The sequence below is a fragment of the Eurypyga helias genome, unplaced genomic scaffold (assembly GCF_000690775.1).
Source record: "Eurypyga helias isolate BGI_N326 unplaced genomic scaffold, ASM69077v1 scaffold2104, whole genome shotgun sequence".
NCBI classification, from domain to species: domain Eukaryota; kingdom Metazoa; phylum Chordata; class Aves; order Eurypygiformes; family Eurypygidae; genus Eurypyga; species Eurypyga helias.
Genome location: NW_010244179.1, coordinates 36,297 through 57,329, shown reverse-complemented (window position 1 = coordinate 57,329; position 21,033 = coordinate 36,297). Strand labels below are relative to the sequence as shown.

The window sequence follows — 21,033 nt, the reverse complement described above, 5'->3', positions numbered from 1 at the left end:
GAGCACAGTAAAAGTCATTTTAGAGAGACGACCCACATAAGTGAAGCCATATGGATGATTTAAGGAGCGATGAGTAGGATCCTGAAATAAGTTTTGTGTCATAAAATGTATTCACACAGAACAACAAGTAGTTTTCATTATATTTCTTGTGTTTGGTACTTTTGAAACATCAATTTAAAAGTAATTTTAGCACATACTTACTTAGAATAACTGATAATTCTTTATGCTGTTGATAGATTGTCAGAAAGGAACTGTATAGAAATTGTCACTAAACTGATTGCGGAAAAGCAGTTGGAAGTAGTGCACACACTTGATGGAAAAGAGTATGTCACTCCAGCGCAGATTAGTAAAGAGATCCGGGATGAGCTTCATGTTTGTGGTGGTAAGTGTGGTATTTGCTTTCTTCCTCTGGATTTGGAAGTTAATTTTGAAAACTGCACCAAGAATTTGAAAATTTTCTTCAGTACTCTTAATCTTGCACAAATTGCTAGTCATTTTGCTATGATTACCACAAGTGTGTTCAGTTTGTTATGCCATTGTGTATCGTATCAGTATGATAGCTTGAACTGAATTTAAAATTGCTGGTTTTGTTAACATCACACAAAGGTAGAAAGTTTTGTCAATCCCTGTTTTGATACTCATGGACTAGTCATCAAATCCAGATGACCATCAAGGCAAAAACTAATTGGGAGGGAGTTTGAACAGTGATTTTTACTGTTGGAGTTTCTGTATTGGATTGTCAGCAAGGCCGTAGGGTAGAACAGTGTCAGTTATCTTGCACTGACCATCTGTGATTTGACTGTATGTATAAGCTGAAGTTGGTTTAATTCGTCTACAAAAAGGTAATGAAGAAATATTTTGTACATGATGGACTGTGCTGTATTCTATATCTGTTTGAACATGGCTTATGTACTAAAAGTGTATTTGTACTTTTTTTTTTTGAAGGTCGAGTAAACATTGTTGACTTACAGCAGGTAACTTTTTAGTAATAAAAAACTATATACTTCTTTATTCTCTTCACCATGTGTACTGTAAATATGGAGTTTGTGGGTTACACTCCAGCTAAGTTACTGTTTTCAAAGAGAACAGACTTTATGAAGAGCTGGTAGCTTGTCTCAGAGTACTGCAGGTTACTTCAACCATCCGTTTAGTGCTTTATTGAAAGCTCCTCTGCTTAATGATAATCTGCAGCCTCTGAAATCACTACTAAAATATACAGATTTTCTTTCTGAACTCTTCTTCGTAAACTAATGGGGGGCAGACAGAAAAGAAATATGTTTCCCATTTAAATTCAAATCTGCAGGAGCATGCATAATTAACTTTTCATGCTTCTTTGGATCTTTCCTCTTCCTTCATTAATCTCTTGTCTCCCCTAATCCTGTAGTCTTCCTCTGTGACTAATTTTCCCTTCTAGCTCGAGTAAAATTACTTGGAATAAGAAAACCTTCCTGAAAGACAATTTAGTATTTACTTTTCAGAACTTCTTGATTTTTTTCTTTTATTATATAGGTTTCTTCTAACCTTGTCACAGTTGCAAAGAGAGGGGCTTTTTTCCCCTTAAATCATTGCTGATTTATTCCAAATCACAGATTGATTGTGTATATGTGCAATAGTATAAAAAAATAAAAGCAGCTTTCCTGAAGACATAGCAATGTGTAAGTATAATATCTCACTGTTTGAGAATTAACTTCAGTTTAAAGTTCTGATGAGAGGTTTTGTTGGGTTTTTTTTAGGTAATAAATGTGGACCTTCTGCACATTGAAAACAGAGCTAACGACATCGTTAAATCAGAAAAAACTATTCAGCTTGTACTGGGACAGCTTATAAATGAGTGAGTACTTTCAGGAGCAACATGGATCATGCGCATTTCTTTTATTTTTTTAAAAATGAAGACTAAAAGTGATGGCCAGCCTTTGTGGCTTCTGAAGTGAAATACACTTTTCTTGACTGCTCCTCGGGCCACTCGGTCATCAGTGCTTCTTTTCCGAATGGCGAGTGAGGCCTATCTCAGCAGGACATCTAGGGAATCCAGGAGAAAAGGCCTTACTGAATGTCTCTGCCCAGTGTCCCACATTTAAGAGGCTTCATTTTTTACCCAGTGTTTTTGTGTACAGCAGCCAGATCTCATGTGCTCTGTGGCTTTGCTGTCTGCCTCAGCTGTTGACAAACCTTCTCATTTTTCTCCCACCTCTTGCTTTACCTCATAATCCTGAGACGAACGAGACAGTTATTGCATGGCATTCAGCACACTGGCAACCACTGAAGTAACACTCTTGTGAGGTTTTCTCTATTATTGATTGTGCTGCAGGATTTCTTCTTGGCAAAGAATGTGAAGTTCCTGGCTCTCTTGAAATAATTAAGAACTATCTTGATCACTAAAGCCTTTTCCTATGTCTTACTGATATATGTTTTCCTGTTTCTGCTTTTTGATAGTTTCATGCAAGCAGATAAATGGCCAATTTTAATAGTAGCTACCTGGTTAAGCTTTTTAAAAAACCCCACATTTTCACTGACATTGTTCTTTTTTATTCATTTAAAATAACTTTCAGTTTATTTTTGCAAACAGAAAGAGGTGCAGTGCCAGGTCAGTTAATAATTCAGCATGTGAATAACAGATTGATCTTGAATTTCACACTTAATGTGTTGGGGTTTTTTTTTTCTTGTTTTTAAATAAGGAGTTACCTGGATCAATTAGCAGAAGAAATTAATGATAAACTACAGGAAACTGGCCAGGTGACAATATCGGAACTCTGCAAGGCATATGACCTTCCAGGAGACTTCCTGATACAGGTGATGCAAGCCACCAATGTAGCAAATGTGGAATTGATTATGTTCACTTTCTTTTGTCATCTTTGCAATATCCATGGCTTTAATTGTGATGAGCTGCTTGTTGTTCTAAGCAGAAAAGTATTAGATACATAAAGGTTAAAGTGTAAACGGCTATTCTTAGATTGAGGTTGAAGTTTGCCTTTTCACTTCTGGGCAAAATTTCTTCAGAAACTTTATGATTGTTAGGGTTAGGAATGTTAGGAACAGGTTAGATTAGTGGAAGATCTGGAAATGTCTTTGTTTGAAATATTAGAGAGAAGGTGTAGGGGTGATTTCATCAGTCTCATTAGCTATCCAGGAAGCAGAAATAGAAAAGACCCCTCGGTTTATTCAGAAAAGGCAAAATAAACATTTGTTTCTAGAAGCTGAAGCCAGACACTCAGACATTCTGAATAGAAATAAAAATCTTTTTACCTTTGTTAGTGACTGTTGTAGTGTTTAAAAGGATTAGGGAGCATTCTCTTACCATTGTTGACTTTCAGTCAACGCTGGATTTTGTTTGGGAGATACTTTTTTCCAAGGGTAATCCTGTGGCATGTGTTAGGTGAACAGTCATACTGACTACCACGGACAACCTTGTTGACTCTCAGTTTATGAACAGATTTCCTCTGATTTTGTTGTATGATCAGCTTCATTCTAGCTACAGAACATTTCAGAATTCAGCTACAGAAACATTTCTAATATACAGAAATTATGGCATGGTTTCTCTTTGTTTCCTGGGCAATATTTCCTGTGTTTAGTTCACTTTGAAAGGGTGCACATTTATAAACTGTTGGCGCCTCTTTCTTTTGTGTTTATTGTTGCTGATGTTATCTTGACTGTTTAAAGAAATGGATAGTGAATTCCTCTGCCACTGTTTCATACAAACTTAATACAAAGGTTAAATCTTATTTTTCATTGTACATTTCCAAACCATATTTACTTCTTTCGCTAAGTGTTCTTTCATCATTAGATACAAATATGTCTGATAGAAGAGAGTATTGTTAGGAAAGCTGAATTCTCTGAAGATTGGAGTATGAGCCATAATGGCATCGACTTACATGTAGTAAGACATGTTCTTAATGTACCTAAATAATCATTTCCACTTGTAGTTCTCATTTCTGAGTATTTTGTCTGTCTTAGCAAAACTAATTTGCTGATCTGTTAATACAGATTTTTTGATTAATTTTTGTTTAACATCATTAATATACAATTTTAGCAGTCATCCCATCTTCTATTTACAGGCATTATCCCGGCGTTTCGGTAGAATTATTCACGGACAACTAGACCAGGAAAACTGTGGGGTGATTTTTACAGAAGCCTTTGTGTCCCGGCATCGAGCACGCATTCGTGGTCTCTTCACCGCGATTACTCGGTAAGTTGCAACACCTGCATGCACATATTAAAATATTTTTACCATAGCTCTTTATGGACCAAATTCACTTGTGATTGAAAAAGAAAAGAAAATTAAGACCTACGGATAGATTTCTTGAAGTGTAATTCAGTTCCTGGGGTGAAATATTTAGTTATATTAGACTTACTTTTTTGAAATGGGGACCTCCTTTTCAAAGGAGTTTTTTGGCTGAAGAAAATGTTAATCCGATGTCCTTTGATTTGTTTGGAGACTATCTGTCCTCATTTTCATTCCACAGCTCACCAGTGAATTGCGCATTGCACCTACCCACTGTGTGTGGTTATAGATTTTTTTTTTCTTGTTAAATCAGTAATCTTCTGTGTCAGTTTGTATGAAGAGAAAAACTTGGGACAACAAAAGTTTCCTTAAAATAATTATCGTAGCTTTGTTATAAGATATAACTTCATAGTAATTCAAATTTAGAACCTTGCAAGCTGTGTAAAACATCAGTGTAGCACCCTGGGGCTAAGATACTGTGTAGTTTTGTCCATCTGGAGTAGCCTCTTATTTCTAGATTCTCCACATCAATTTCAGGTCATTAACTTTGCTGATTTGTTTTGCTTGTTTTTTTTTCCCCAAGGCCTACACCTGTGAGTAACTTGATCACTCGCTATGGATTTCAAGAACATTTACTTTACTGTGAGTTTCATTCAGACTGTTTTGTATTTTCATTAGTTAATTCATAGATCCTTCATTACTAGACGTATGCTTTCAAAGAAGCATTTTAGTATATAGCCTTAATTCTGGAATAAAGAACAATATGTTTCTCTCTAGTGTAAAAATGTTAAACGTTTTGCACTGTTCATAACTGGATGTTCTCTGTATGTAAAGCAACGAAAGCATATGTTGATGAAATGCCTCTGGGGGCAGAATGATGCAAGAAGTACAGTGCTCATTTTGTCATCTGTTTCTTTATTTGCCCTTAGCTACTGGCAGCTTTATCAGTGAAGCACACAAAAGGGGACAGATTTTATATAGCCAAATGGCATTAACTGCTCTGGATTTCATTATTGACTTGTCTCTGTGATAGGGGATGCAGAGCTTTGGTTATGCTCTTAGTTAAATGTCTTTATATGCTGAGAGCATATCCTCAAACTGTTTACTTTTATTTTCTGCCATTCCTTTTTAAAATAGAAACTGATAAAGATTTCCTATCCAACGGCTGAAACTTTTTGGCAGTACTTAATAATTGTTTTTTCACTTCTGATGTTGCAGCTTTTCTTTGACTACCAGGAATCCCTTCCCATCTCTCCAGAATGCTGCTTCACCGTTAGTCTTATATGCTGACTGACGAAGTGCTGCTGTCTTTGGGATCCTTTAATGATTTTTTTCCTCTCTTCTCATGAAAATTAATCTTTCTCTTTTGTTTGACTGGGTCTTTTTGCCTTTAGGGCATTGCACACTTTAGCTCCACTCTCCGCTTACTTTCCTGTTCTTTGTAACAAGCTTACTCATTAATAATCACAATCTTAGCATTTAAATAAAAACATATAAACACTCTACTTTCACATAATCAATTTAAGGTTTCCTCTTTTTTTTGGAATGTGCCATCCAGGTATTCATAGATTAAAAGGAAAATCTGTTAAACTGCATTACAGCAATGTTGCAGTACCCACCAAGTTTCTGTATGCAGTTACAGTCTTTTTTCAGACAGGTCCTGCAAGTACCTGATCATGTATTGCTCATGCACAGTGTTAATGTGAATTGAAGTTCTAGTGTTTTCTTGTCAGCAGTAATCAGCACAATGGCTAATTGTATTTCTAGTACTCTTTTTTTCTTGTTTTGTTTTTTTTTGTAGTGAATGTTTTCGTCTTTTTCTATTTTTTTTTACTGTATTGCATTTCCTCTGCAGTTTCATGAGTTTCAAAGAGATCTTTATGCACTACCAGAGCCTGTTTGATTTTATTCTATCCGTTTTCTGAGATACCATTTCGATTCCACAGATGCTGGAAACTTGAAAAATGTCTCTTTAATGATGTTAGTTATACTCTTCACTTCTTATATTTGTCATTATTAACAATGTGTTTTAAAGGGTTCTTTGTCAGTTTTGTGTCTCTTCCAGCCAACAATAGTGTAAGTTCAGTGTACTGTTTGCATAATTTACAAACAGCTAATTATTTAATCAACACTTAGTGTTAGACAAGATAAACAATAGTCTTTGGTTCTGTCACATAGCTGTGCTGCTATTCATGTTGAGATGACATGAATTTATAAAAGTAAATACTTTCACAAATGAGAAACTGTTTAAGTTAAAACATTAATTACAAAGCATAATGGAAGCACAGATGTTCTTCATTTCTGAATATTGCGTTGCTGACGTAGGACAGGCGTAGAGGGATGCTTATTGTTTTTGCCAGACTTTGACACACAACAAATAGCACACCTCAAACTACCTGGTCACCTTTAAAAATATGTGTGAGATTACGGTAGTTTTGCAAAAGTTCTGTTGTTTTGTTTTAAAACAAAAGGCAATCTAGGCATAATCGTAGCAAGAGCTGTGAAATCTCCTATGAAAGCACCTTCTCTGCCCTGGAGATTTAAAACTGGCACTTGAAATAATGCAAAAATTAATCAGCGTATTCATTTCTCATTTCTCATCTTCATTTCTCCCTTCTTCACTACAAAGATTCTGTTTTATTGCTAGTGCTCCACAAAATTATTTGACATACCTATAAAATTCTCCAAAATTTTGAATAAAAACAAGTTGCGATTGCAAACTGAATTGTCTGACAATTTTTTAATTAGAACAGGCACACTGACTCTATTGTCCAGGGTAACTAGTCTATTAGTAAGTATAAAAATTTAATTTCACTTTCAGAACCTTTCTTATAAGCTACATTTTATACAAGGCAACTGAAGCATGGCAGAACATGATTTCTGCCTCTTCTCTTAGGTTATGTAAAACTGTATCTTGTTTAAATCAGTTTTTCGTGTACATTTTTCAGTGTAAGGACTGTTCAGCTTTGTTAGTGGCAGTCATGTTCAATAGCTACTAGGTTATAGAGGTTTATCTACATTATATGTGTTTCTGACAAAACAAATGATGGTTTTAAATAGCATTTAATCTGGAACCTGGTTATCCTGTGTAGGTGAGCTAAACCCCCATATGCTGCACTAAGCATGTTGCAGTGTTGACTGCTACTCACGTTTACTGAGGGAGGAGCCATACCATATGGTACCATTTAATGTTCTGTTCCAGGGTAAAATCTGTCTTAGTGAAATAGAAATCAGCAAACACTGAGGGTAAAAGGCTATCTAGTAGAGCTCTAGAATTCAGCAGAGCTTGGCAGTTGATCTCACTCATTTTTGTAATGCATCTAGTGACTTATCAAAAGGCAAATCAGATATCCCTGTGGACCTTTAATGGATTGACAATACCTTATTTAGGATGGAGAAGGGCTTAGTACTTTGGTGCTATCAGTTAGCAGTACATTCTTTGTCAGCAATATTTGTGCATTATCAGGAGTCAGGAGCTTATTCTGGGCAACAACAGTGTGAACACTGTAAACCATGAGGATAGTTGCCAGTAGGAGCAGTAGGAGTTTGAATGGGAATTTTTCCTGTCCTTTTAGTGTGTTCAGATGTCTCTTTTTTTCCCCATCTTGGTTATCATGCAAGCAGTGAATTCAAAGAGAACATTATTACTAAAATGCTCGTACATTTTATTGTCTGTCCAGGGAAAGATTCTTTTATGACTATATTTTCTAAATTAAAAGCTCAAACTGTCTAGGTGCATGTTCAGTATAAACTGTTTTGAAGGATTGTGTGATTTCCAGAGCTTTTATCAAGACATTCTCTTAAATATTACAGATAATTCACAGAACTTTTTCACTACAACAGGCACTTGTAGTTTGGTTTTCAGTTGACAGCAAAAAGAAAAATAACTAGTGGGTGGGAAAAAAGAAGAAACAAAACAGGCAAAATAATTGCTATTGTTTTGATTAATGGATATATCGAAGTGGAAAATGTCACTTCATTTGTTTTGTCTTGTAGCTGTGCTAGAAGAACTTGTTAACACTGGTCGTCTAAAAGGCACTGTGGTTGGTGGGAGACAGGATAAGGCTGTATTTGTTCCAGACATCTATGCCAGAACGCAGAGCAACTGGGTGGATTCCTTTTTCAAGCAGAATGGTTACCTGGGTAATTAATCTTTATTCTTCTAGATAAAATATCTTTCTAAAACTAGTTTAGGTAATTGGTCAGTTTAGGTAATTGGTCTAACCCTCATATAGCTAGTGTGTAGGGTGCAGCCTCACAAGAATAAGTGGAAATCATTACAGTAGTTGATCCTCCTTTGTTAAAAGACCATCTTCCTTATATTGATGTATATTACTTTATCACAAAGAACCATATTTCAGCAGAGAGAACCATCCTGCTAAACACTAACTTTATTTCTCACAAACAGTTACAAATGCTACTTTTACTACTGTTCTGAAAACATGTCTAAGGCTGCTCATTTTAGATTTTTTAGATGATCACGTTTGAACCATGTGGTTGGAATTTCAGACCAGGTGTCCAGATTACAACCATCTTCGGCTGTTAATAGTCTAGATAGCCAAGGGTGCGGTGCACAGAAAAAACATTTTCTAAAATAAGATTTGTAGAACTAGAGTGAGTTGCACAAGGGTCCTAATTTGAATCCAAAAAAGTCCATCTAACTTAAAGCTGAGTGATGCTGGATGATGGTGTTTTAATACAGGAGCTATGGGAAAATGTGCATATGAATAAACAGAGGAATGTACCCGTGTGGTCCCAAAGGGCCAGTCCTTAAATAAGTTAGTCATGCAGTTTAAAAAGGTTTGGCATAATTTACTATAGTACTATTAAGTGTTTCTGTAATATTGCTTGACTGATGGAGTATCTGTCAAAGACTTTGAATGTTTTCAGAATGTCTAAGAATAAACTAAGTATAAACTAAGTATAAATTCTTCACGGAGAGGGTGGTGAAGCACTGGAACAGGTTGCCCAGAGAAGCTGTGGATGCCCCATCCCTGGAAGTGTTCCAGGCCAGGCTGGATGTGGCTTTGAGCAACCTGGTCTAGTGGAAGGTGTCCCTGTCCATGGCAGGGGGGTTGGAACTGGATGGTCTTTAAGGTCCCTTCCAACCCAAACCAGTCTGTGATTCTATGAAACTGCCAAATAGTTGAAATACTTTGCTTGTGAGCCATTGCATGATTTTATTAGTATATTGGATTAACCTTTGAAAACAAAACATTTTGACATTGTATTTGTTGTAACTATCGTTCATGTTCTCTTAGAATATTTTGTAAAGATATAATTTCAAAGAGAACCAATGGTAGAAGAATAAAAAACCTCCCCCCCCCCCCCCAAACTGAGACCAAAGTCATGTCTGTGATTTAATCTTCATATTTCTATTAACTATGTTTAGGTGTACCTGGTACTGAGTTTTAAGTTTTAGTTCAGCATCATCTTGAGGCTGCATTTACCTGTATAAAAACTATATGTAATTCTTTGTTTCCTGCTTTCAAAAAAAAATACCATTTAAGATCCTGTATGTATATCAAAGTACTTAAATGTAAGAGTCATCTAACTATTTTGTAGAATTTGATGCGTTGTACAGACTTGGCATCCCCGACCCAGCAGGTTACATTAAAAAAAGGTACAAGTCCACACAACTCTTATTTCTGAGAGCAGCTTGTGTTGGTCAAGAAATTGTGGATCAAGTTGAAGCCTCTGTAGAGGAAGCCATCAGCTCTGGAAACTGGATAGATGTAGCAGTAAGCAATCCTTTCAGTTGTTGGATTTATTTATTTTGTCTTATTTTTGTGTCAAATGATACTTCATTGAAACTACACATATGTATAATTAAAATTCCATGTTGTCAGAGAATAATATTTGGTTTAAGTAAAGTATCAAGTAAAAAGGAATTATTTGCCTTGAAGTTAGTCTGAGCAAAAACATGGGAAGGGCGTATCAGTATGCACGTGATAGATACCTAAGTCTAACTTTCATTTTTAAATTAGTGCTAATGCATTCTGTGAGAGAGCAGTACATTTCTGTGGGGTTTTTTGGGTGGGAAAAACATTTAAACTTAACTTGTATGACAGTTTCAGTAAGCAGAGGGATATTAGCCGTTTTGTCCTGGCTAAATCCTTATGTTAGGCCTTACAGCACTACTTGGTCGCTTGTAAGGAGGCCTGCTGGTTTTTTTGTGTTTCATGTTACAGTGTACCTGCTGAGCTGCATTTTGAAGAAGTTACCATGCGTTTTCCCAGAGGAAACACATACTATAGACCAATGTTGATTTGGGATGATAGATTTAAAATAGTGTTCACTCTTAAATCACTAGTTTAATTTTAAAAGTCCAGTACGTTTTAAATAGTTAACAGATGTGAACTGTAGGGTCTGTGGATTCTGTTTATCTACGTGCAAGTATGTCTGTCCATTCTAGAACAGGTTATCGTATGTAAATGATTTTGCTTTTCTTTACCCTAGACTCTTCTGCCCAGTTCGTTGTCAGTAGAAGATGTTGGGATTTTGCTTCAGCAAGTGATGAGATCGTTAAACAAAAATTCTTCAGGATTAGTCTTCAGTGACACCATTGTGGTCAGTGAGAAGTTCCTAAGCAGCTGTACTGACCTGTTTTCTGATATGATGCAACAGAAAGCTGAAAAGGTACACTTTTTATTTTAATTGGTCAAGATGCAATATACATTGAGTGTCGGAGTATAGTTTGTGTGCCTTTCTATTTGCTGTTACCATCTCTTTATATCTCGTCTACTGAAAGGTGTCCCTGCCCATGGCAGGGGCGTTGGAACTAAATGATCCTTCAGGTCCTTTCCAACCTAAACCATGCTGTGATCCTATGATCTGAAATGCAGCTTGAGAAAAAGGGCAAAAATGACGAAAAGCTTTATATATTTAATCAGTGCAATTTTATGTATATTCAGTTGCACTCGGGGAACACCATCACACTAACAGTATGATTCAATGCTGAATTTTGGTGACAAGAATAAATGTCTCTTCATATGTTGCACTTGGAAAACATGGTGTTAGATTATTCTACTTAAAAATTACCAAGTGGGTTAAATGTTTACATATGTATCTTTTGTTGCTGTTTGTATCTTTTTGCTATTAAGTGCATGTTCTTCATTTTAGGAAATGAAAAATAACCCTGTTAATTTAATCACTGAGGAAGACTTAAAACATGCTTCTGTTTTGGAGAATTCATATGCTAATAAAAAAGACAAAAAGGATGAAAGAAGAAAGAAAGCAACAGGTAGGGCATCAATATATAGCTTAAACTAAACAAAACAAAACAGAAAAAAGAGGCTTGTTTAGCCTTGGAAATACTCAAATATAAAGTTACTGTATTTTGTAGTCCATTAATTGTCCCCAGTCCATTGCTGAAGATATTAAAGAAATAATGTGTCCACTTCTCATCATTATACAGTAGGTGTGGATATCTGAGTATGTCCATGAGAACTAATTTCAGATTTAGAAGTGCAGAGAAGTACCATAAAGATATCTTGAGTAAGTGCAACACCAGGCAGATGGCTTTAGAAGCAAGGAATCCACGTTTATTTATTCGTGTGTATGGTATGGTCACGTAAGATTGAGTTGTGAGGGCTGACCAAACCAGTATTAGCCTGGGGACCTCTGTACCATTTTTATTACACACAGATACACTCTTACTCTCCACTTTTTAGGGATCCAGGAAAATGAAACTGTTTTGTAATAGTCTTGAGAAGGTACTTCCAAAATCACACTAAGTGAGAAAGGAGGTATTAAGACAGGGTTTTTTTGAGAATATTGTACATCTTCTCTGAGAATCCCATGGCAGACAATTTTCTGTTGTTTGCATGCAAAACAGTTATTTGGAGATTCACAAAATTAACTTGAAGGTATATTCTGGGTTAAACTAATTCGAAGCCTTATTCCATTTGTGTGATGTGGCTCTTTGGAACAGATCTTAATCTGAGAAAGAATAAAAAATGTGTGGGTTTAACCCTTGCAAATCTTTCTGGGTTTTAAAACATTAATCCGACTAAAGACTGTATTTTCAGTCCCAAAAGCTTTTATGTGGCTCTTGTGTTGCTACAGCACTGCTGAGCAATCTGTGCTAAACTCAGTGCAGAGTTTTATGTGCTGCTGTAAGCAACAGAATTAGAGCACCAATGCACCTAACTTAATGGAATATACTCACCTGAAAAATAAAACATTACATTCTATTCTTTAAAAGGCCATGACTGAGCTGTGGAATCTAAACTTACTCCTGCCACAGACAGCAGATTTTTCTAGGCCAGAGCTGAAGCTGAGAAGCCTGAACTTTAATTGAACTGTCATAAATAGAATGCATTCAGTTTCCAGCCCTCTTGAGGAGTGAGACTCTACTGAGCATGTTCTACGTGCCTAGACATGTTTATATCCGCCTGTAACGTATGCTGCACCGTCAGCGAGCACTACCCTCAAGTGGGTTTTTTATAGACTCTTAGGTGTATCACCTTAAAACAGTCAACATCACGGTTTAAGGATTAGGGTTTGCTATTGTGTAATGGCAGAATGTGACCAGTGTCACGTGACCTATATTAGGGTCTGCGTATGACGATACCAGTATCTGCTGTTTAAGTGTAACCTGTCGTGGCGTAGTGTTAATGCAGTTCATTACAAATACACATTCTGCCAGGTATCGGAATAATGAACATTTTTAAGATAAATTCTGTGTTGTCCATCTATATTATTTTGCAACAGTCTTTTACAAACAATTGTCTGTAGAGGCATGTACTCGTAATCCTTTGTGTACGTTACAGTCCACCGTCATAAAGTATGGGTTTTCTGGCAGTAGTCTCTTCTGCTTCATCTCTCTGTGGATAAGATTTGACTGCAGGTTGCAGCTTTTTCTATAGGGCTATAGAGTGGAATACAAGAACGAAGGGAGCTTGTTTCCAAAATACTGATTGTGTCGCACAGTTGATGAACAGCTTGTATCTGCCCAGCTGAATGCAGTCGCATTTCCAATAAGCTTGTGAAACACACCAACTCCTTTTGGGGTTTTTTTGAGAGGTCACAAACCCAGAATACTCACAATACACCATCTACTGCTAGCTGCAAGTAAACTAGTTTGCTGTTCCTGCAAAGTAACACCTAAAAATCCATCTCTAGCACGTAACAGGTACAGTTAGCTTTGAGAGTAGTAGCATCTTGTCTTTGTGTTTCCTTTTCTTAAATGATAACTCTGTTACGTAATACAGTGACTTGAAATCTTGGACCTTATCTTTAAATGGAAAAATAACTACTTTCTCAAGACTTAGTACATATATAGAACCAGTGATTCTGCAGTTTAAATTTCCTTCAAGTGCACAAAAGGGAATGAGCTGTGATAAAGGGAGCAAACAGCAGAGGAGCTTACCTGGTGGAAAGGGACTGCGTTGTGAATTGGGATCCTGTCTGCAGTGTGAATACATGGATTACGGGACCTATGAACTGAGTGATTTGTTACGTTTGTCAGAACTAGAGCACTTCGTTGCTTTGTAGTCATCTAGGAATAGGCAAAAAAGCATTAGTGCTCTCGTTAATTGAATGCACACGTCCAAGAAATTTTGGATAAATGCTTACTGTGTAGGATTCTGTCTCTGAAAGTTAACGGTTACATTATCTGGAATATTTCTGAGTAGCTACGTTATTCAGCATCACTGAATAAAAATGCTAAATGCTTACTAAGATGCTATTTGCAGCCAACAGAAATTTTCCCATGACCTTATGGAAACTGGTATCTCATTTGTTTTCAGCTGGAAAAAGATACTGCTCTTTTTTTTAATGATGCGTACATTTGATATGATTGGTATTTTTGTTTATTAGTGACATTAGCTTCAACAAAGCTGTCACTCTGTTGCTTTTTTTCCTTAAGAATAAAACTTACAGCCCTAAGATTCTGGAATATGTACTGTAGATTACCTTTAGAATCAGGTTATGTGTTTTTAACTCAGCATTAACAAGCAGTGCAGATAAATTACCCTAATAGTGTAAACTTTAAGTGCTAGCACTTTCCTGTGTACTAAGGAAGTATTTCCCCACCAGAGGGCAGTGGGAGCGTGAGAGGAGGAGGAGGAGGTAATGCGAGAGAGATCAAGGTTAAGAAAACCAAGAAGAAGGGAAGAAAGGATGCTGACAGCGATGAAGAGTCCCAGGCAACTAGCACAGGTTTGTCATTTCATTTTGGGGACAGTCTACTCACACTGACGTGTTTTTGTCACTTGCTTTTCCATATCGCTGGTTTTCCCTGTATTGGTAAGGTCAAGTAAAATATCAAAGAATTAGTGAATACTCTTTCTACTGGAATTGTAGCAATGGATATGATACTGCTACCTAAATGAAATGGACATAGGGTGTTCACTGAACAGTATAACTTAGTCTTTAAAAAAGAAATACATGTATTTTGTTTAGGGTTTTTTAATTTTATTTTATGTAGGAAGAGCCTTAGATTTTGAGATTAATGTTATACTTGGTTTCTTAACATCTGCTGGTCAGTGTGTGATAAACGGAGACGTTGTCATCCAGTTCCAAAGTTTAATTACCTCAAATTAACAAATCATGGCAGTGAAAGAGAAATTTTATCAGTTTTTCCTATGTGTAAAATTTAACTGTCATCCCTCTTTTTGCATTGTTTGGACTTTGTGGCATTTTGATGTCTCAGGCCACAGAGTAGCTGCAGTAAAACCAAACACAGTGTCTTCTCAGTGACTGTTGCTCATGGCCTCTACAGGTAGGAATAAACAGCTGGAGTTCCCTTTCATGTCGCAAGAGGAAATTCAGGATGTTTTAAAAACGCACATGCAGGATTGCCCTGAAGAGCTTATTGCAGAACTTGCTGAACATCTAATAAGGTAATTGTAGTAATTCGACTGGAGTTAGAAAATCTGTGACTCGTTTCAGGTGAATCTTCACTCTCTTTTCTTGCTTAGGAAAAAAATGTTTTCTTGATGGAAGTGAAGCACAATATTTTTTTCTATACAGCTCCGTGTTACATACTTGCTTATGTATTAGAAAGCTGTGCTGACACAGCAGTGACAAATAATGCTTCTGCTTAGCAGGAGGTGGTTCTGCATCCTTTCTCAGCAAGTGTGTTTTCGGGTTCATGGGTGTATTTCCACCCCGTTACACTGTCCCTCTTGGGGTTTCACCAGTCCCATCTTCTGTACGGCCCTTGGTTCATGTCTTTCATGGCTCCGCTGGTACCTGTGTGAACTGGGTGATGAGCTAGATCAGCAAATTGACCTAAGCAAAGATGAGTAACTTCTTTCAAAAGATGTTTCATAAAAGAGAGAGGATGGGAATAGGTGTTTTCAGGGCAAAAAGGACACGGTAGGACTGTTACAGCCCAAGCTTGAATAAACTTGGGAATGTAATGGTAACGACATCTTTAGAAGGGTCGGTGCTATTTTAATGCCACTGAAGTCTTCCCCTCTTACAGCTCTTACTGCTCTGAAATTTGTCCACAGACCCCTGAAAGAGTTTGTGCGTGATGTTGCTTCTGGAAATCTTTACTATCTTTCATCTTGTTCCCATTTATGTTACAAGTTAAAACCTTGGCAAGCACTTACAGACCAAGCACACTTAACCAATAGTACTTCTGAAATTACAAAAATACATTTTAATTTCCTATCACTTTTTTCTGATTTCAATTATTTGGTTTTTGTTTATGTCACCGGTCTGTGGCATTTGTGTCCCATTCATTTACAGAGCAGTGAGGTGGCTTTTGTTATTGCTGATATATTTTGAGAAACCTTCTACAGTTTTACACTTTGGTTAACGTTCCCTTGTTCTCCTTTCTTCTTCCCTGTTCTAAGGCCTTTAACAAAAACTTACCAGGAAGTTGTGCGTTCTGTTTTCACGTCTTCAACATCTTCCTCTGGAGCTAACAGAAGACAGACTATGAAGGACCTGCAGGAGGAATTCTCAAACTTGTACAACAACATTCGATTATTTGAAAAGGGAACAAAGCATTTCGCAGGTACAATAAGTATGTACTTTAAAAAATGAGTATGCTCCTTCCAGGATGTTGAACTTACTCCGGAATCTACGTTCAAGGCCAGCAGTTTAAAAAAGATAAGCTTAGAGATGTGTTTACTCTGCCTAACACTGACCTTAGCTGGAGTGCATCGTTTTGCACCCTGACTGAAATACATTCTCTGTATTTCATTTCTGTACTCTGTCATATCTTCTCTCAAAATTCTTGTCCTTCCTTCCAAAGTGTTTGCATCCCTTCCAGCTTTTATTGTTGGGGGGGAGGGAACTAAAAAAAAAAAGAAAAGGATTAGTAAGCTAACTTCATTTTGTCACCTGTGCCACTAACGAAAGGATTCAATACTACCTAATTCTAAGAAGCCTCTGTTAAAACCATTTTGAGGTTTGATACTGAAAGTAGCTGCTCCTTGAGGGTAATTTTTCAAAAAGGTGTCGATTCATGTTGCAGTGGGTTACTTTGTAAGGAGTCATCTTTAACCCCCTGTATTCTGTGACAGTAGAAAAGTAACATTACGAAAATACTTTAGACATTTCCAAGATTCTCTGCTGTATTCAGCTTTCTTCTAGAACGTTCCCTGCAGAAGCTTATAACAGAAAGAAATGCTAGCAAAAATCCCCAATATGCCTATGTTTAGCAATAGAAGGAATTATTTCCCTTTAGGCTCTGTTCTTGTACATGTATTTGGTAGCCTCTTCTGTTCTGTAAAATTCTACTGGTTCTATCTTGTGATGTGCCTCCTCTTGGGTTTAACTGGTAGTCCTGTAGACTTGTCCTTTATATACTTTTTGCTTATTGATGAATGGCAATGGTGGTTAATTAGTGGCTCAGGCAGATTGCACAGGGACTAGTTTATTGCTTATGCAGATACACCTTTGAAATACTGACAGTGCTGTTACAGACCCACAAGCTCACATTTCACTGATGAATGTTCCATAAGCAACTGCAAATGAGGGATGTTAGTTTCATGTGCCCAGCTAATTTTCTCCTTCTGCTCGTGGTTGATAGAGTCCACATTTTAGGAATTGCGGTGATAACTGCCACAGGAACCAGATAACTGTAATTAGTTACTTCTAATCACTTATTTCTTTTAACAGATGAGACTCAGACTAACCTTTCCAAACACCTGTTGAAGACTGTCTGTACAGACATTACAAATCTTATTTTCAACTTCCTAGCATCTGATTCAATGATGACAACAGAAAATTATTCTACGATCACGAGTGAGGTAAACAGATAACAGTTCCTTTTTAATAGTCTCAAGTAGATCAGTGGTTTTTATTTAATATTTAATTATCTTCTGTTTAAATATGCCTACATCTAAAATGTTAATTAATATGATGGATTATTTCCATTAATGTCTCATACAGGTCCGGACCAAGATTTTAGGTAAATTGCCAGAAGACACAAGAGGTCCTTTGACTAAACTGCATACTTCTCTGAATGGCAAGGTAAAGTGATCCAGAGTCTCTGAGTTCAGATCCTGTGCTAATAAACAGCTGTCATACATAGTGTAGTACATAACTGTTGCTGCTGTGAAGGTTGAAGGCAAAATAATCTTTTGAATTTCTACATCACAGATGATAAGTACATTTTCATATCCATGAATTTTGAAGAGGTGAAAAGGTGATCTTAGATTTTGACACTGATACCTAGCTCCTTGCTTCCACATGGAATCCAGGTTATCTTTTATGGGCAAGTGAGAAAAGTAAAATCTGAGAGAGAATCTGCAGTTTAAAGTGGTTGATGTTTCTTGTGCTTTGTTCCTGAAGTTCCTGATTGTTTTCCCATGTATTTCTTAACTACTACAATCCTGGATATTAAAAAAAAAAAATCAGATTATGGCAGTGTAAGTACAAAGGAAAGTAATTTATTAATTTTTTTATGCAAAAGGCCAAACTGATGTGTTTCTTGAGAAAAAATCTGTAAACAGTTGTAGAACACGTATTCCTTTTTCAATGCCATTTTTAAGGCTGAAGGATTATAGTTTGTTTTAGTATTTAAGTATATGAACTATTGGGAGATGAACAAAGTTTATTTCTGCTTAATACTTTCTACTTTTTCTTTTGTTCCATAGTTTATTCCAAATGAATTCACAGTCATCTGTTTGGGTGACTGTGAACAGTAGTTAACCTTTTTTATAATCTGCTAACACAGATTAAATATTTGTATCATTTTTTTAATAGAGTATAGAAGATTTTCTTTCATGCCTCGATTCTGCAGTGGATATTTGTGGTATTATGGTGAAAAAAGGAGACAAAAAGAAGGAAAGGTACCTTAATTTTATTCTGTGCACAGTATGTGAAATGTAGCTCTGTTGCTGCACAAATGTCAGGTGGTTAGTTTGGTAGCAGAATGTGTAAGAGACAGTCTTTCTTTCCAAACTGTTTAACTGAAAAATACAAAGCCGAGCAGTCCTAACTCCATGGGAGAAGGAGGAGGGGAGGGTTCATATTTACCTAATTTTTGCTCGACTGGCTGCTTACTACAGCATCTCAGTTTATAAATTCTCTTGGGAGGCTTTCCAAAATGTGAGCTACGTCAGTGCTGGCTTTTTTATTTTAATGTGGAAAGAACCGTCCGGACAGAGGAGAAACAAAATTAATTGAAGTTAGATATGTTTTAGAGTCTACTGTTTACTGTAAGACAGAACAAGAAATGTATTTGTGTATAATGTATTTCTGTTCCTTAGGCAAGTCCTGTTTCAGCATAGACAAGCTTTGATTGAACAGCTAAAAGTCACAGAAGATCCAGCTCTTGTTCTGCACCTGACATCAGTGCTGTTATTTCAGTTTTCAACCCACTGTATGCTTCATGCACCAGGAAGATCAGTGCCACAGATCATTAATTTCCTAAGTGGCAAGATCCCAGAGGTATTTCTTTCTAGCTTTTTAAGGGGAAGGTATCTTTTTTCCATGACAGAACGTAAATTTGTGCCTTATACTATTTCTGCTGCATAAAACTGGCACCTTTGAGTTTCATGTGTGAATCATTACTTGATGATTATATCATCAAGTAATGACTAAATAATGCAGATTATATCACTTCTCTGATTGTATTCTGATTTCTCTGTGTTGTATTTCAAACCTGTCATTTCAGGGATCTGTCTTCAGTGTTTTTTTAATAAAATTAAAGATCAGCCTGTTAGAAGTATTTTAACTTTTGCCTTTCTCCATAGAGACAGCTGTGTATCGGGGGATGTTGTAATTCTTATAACTGAAATTTTTTACACTCACTTTCCTCCCCACTTTGCTTTTTAAACTTTTCTAATTCAATTTTAAAGAAAGATGTACCTCTATAAAAATAAAAATATTTAAATTCTATATTCTAATCTGCCAGAACTGGTGGTGTTTACTGACTGTGTTGCTTTCCTGCTTCAGTGGTTAATTGTCCTGTTCTTGCGGCATGGATGCACTTTCATTTTTCTGCCTCTTTGAATGTGTCTCAGAATTTAGGTTGCAAAATACGGTGATGGAAATATATTTATGTATCAGTAACCCTCTTGAGGCAAGAATGGGAAAATGCTTTTTTTAAAAATTTAACCTTTAATTAAAGGTCTGTGTAGCTTCTCCATAACATTGACTTTCCTTTGTTTTGTTCTGTTTTTTCCCCTCAGGATCAGCAGTCTCTGTTAGTCAAATACCAGGGATTAGTAGTCAAACAGTTGATCAGCCAGACCAAGAAGATTGAACAGGGAGACAGTGACACAACAGATAACCTGGAGGAGGAGGAAGGAGCAGATGCTATTCGAAAAGAGCTCCAGGAAATCACTACCTCTATCAAGGATCTTGTTCTCAGACCTAGGAAATCTTCTGTAACAGAGGAGTGAAATTACAATCCTGTGCATCCACATCAGTGATACAGTGAGAATTTATGGGGTTTTGTCTTGAAGGATGGCAGAAAATGCTTGATAATCTTTAAAATTCGGTTTCTAACCATTGCAGATTACAGCCAGGGAACACGGTTGTTGAGTGACTGGTGGCAAATGGAGTTTTGTTATATACTGGTACAGTGTACGTGTAACATACATCAAACGTAGATGTGACAGAGCACACTTGTGGACACTTTGGGTGTGAAATTAGTGGGTTTTAATTGGCATCTTCATGTGAGGCCTCAAGAAATGCTTATTCCTCAAATAACAGTGTGTTCTGTTCAATACAGACACAGGCTTATAGTTCCATTTTTCTGATTTGGATTTATAGTGATCTGTGGATTGCATATAAGCCTGTATACCTTAATTTCAAAGAGTAGTTTTGAACCATATACTGATACCTCATAGTATACCAATGAAAGGCCATCTTTACTTCTTGATATCATTAGTGGATGTCTTCAGCTTCTGTTCCCGGGACCGCAACAGTAAAAACATTGAGTACAGGTGTGAGGGAAGTGACCCAGTACTAATATAAGTTTCTAAATGTACTGAAAGCTTATGAAAATCAGCACACTCACGCTACTAATGTATTCTGTAGTTGTCTGTAGTAGCACTTCATTTAAAGCTTGTAACTGGGACAGAGGAGGTTATCACCTCTTTTTGCATTGGTGTTTAGGGGGTGGATAAATACTGCTACGCCTGACATGTTTTACGTGCTGTATGTTCATTCAGCAGACTTGGTGAGTTCTTAGTCCAGTTCCCACAGCATTTGGAAGTACTTGCTTGCATTCTGTCAGCTCCTTGAGAGAACTTGTGGTATTCTGTTTATCCTGAATTTCTTGAAAAGAATGTAGTTTATGATGTTTGTACATAAACTTTATAGACAGAAATATTGGCTAAAGGTTTTTACCAGCCTTATTTTTACATGAGCGCTACTTTATGTCTTCAGGAAAGTGG

The 21,033-nt window shown here is 36.7% G+C and overlaps 1 protein-coding gene across 1 annotated transcript; it reads left to right on the top strand.

Moving 5' to 3' along the window:
* Positions 1-236: 236 nt before the first annotated feature.
* UFL1 (UFM1-specific ligase 1) lies at positions 237-20,034 on the top strand (the record flags this gene model as incomplete). The annotated part of the gene is made up of 18 exons (XM_010149654.1): positions 237-382; positions 946-974; positions 1,734-1,831; positions 2,676-2,790; positions 4,053-4,183; positions 4,803-4,861; positions 8,216-8,362; positions 9,785-9,960; positions 10,679-10,858; positions 11,342-11,462; positions 14,261-14,383; positions 14,946-15,066; positions 16,030-16,193; positions 17,303-17,433; positions 17,576-17,656; positions 18,392-18,477; positions 18,898-19,078; positions 19,822-20,034. Coding segments are annotated over 18 exons (2,302 nt in total), but the record flags the coding sequence as incomplete, so codon positions are not given.
* Positions 20,035-21,033: the final 999 nt, after the last annotated feature.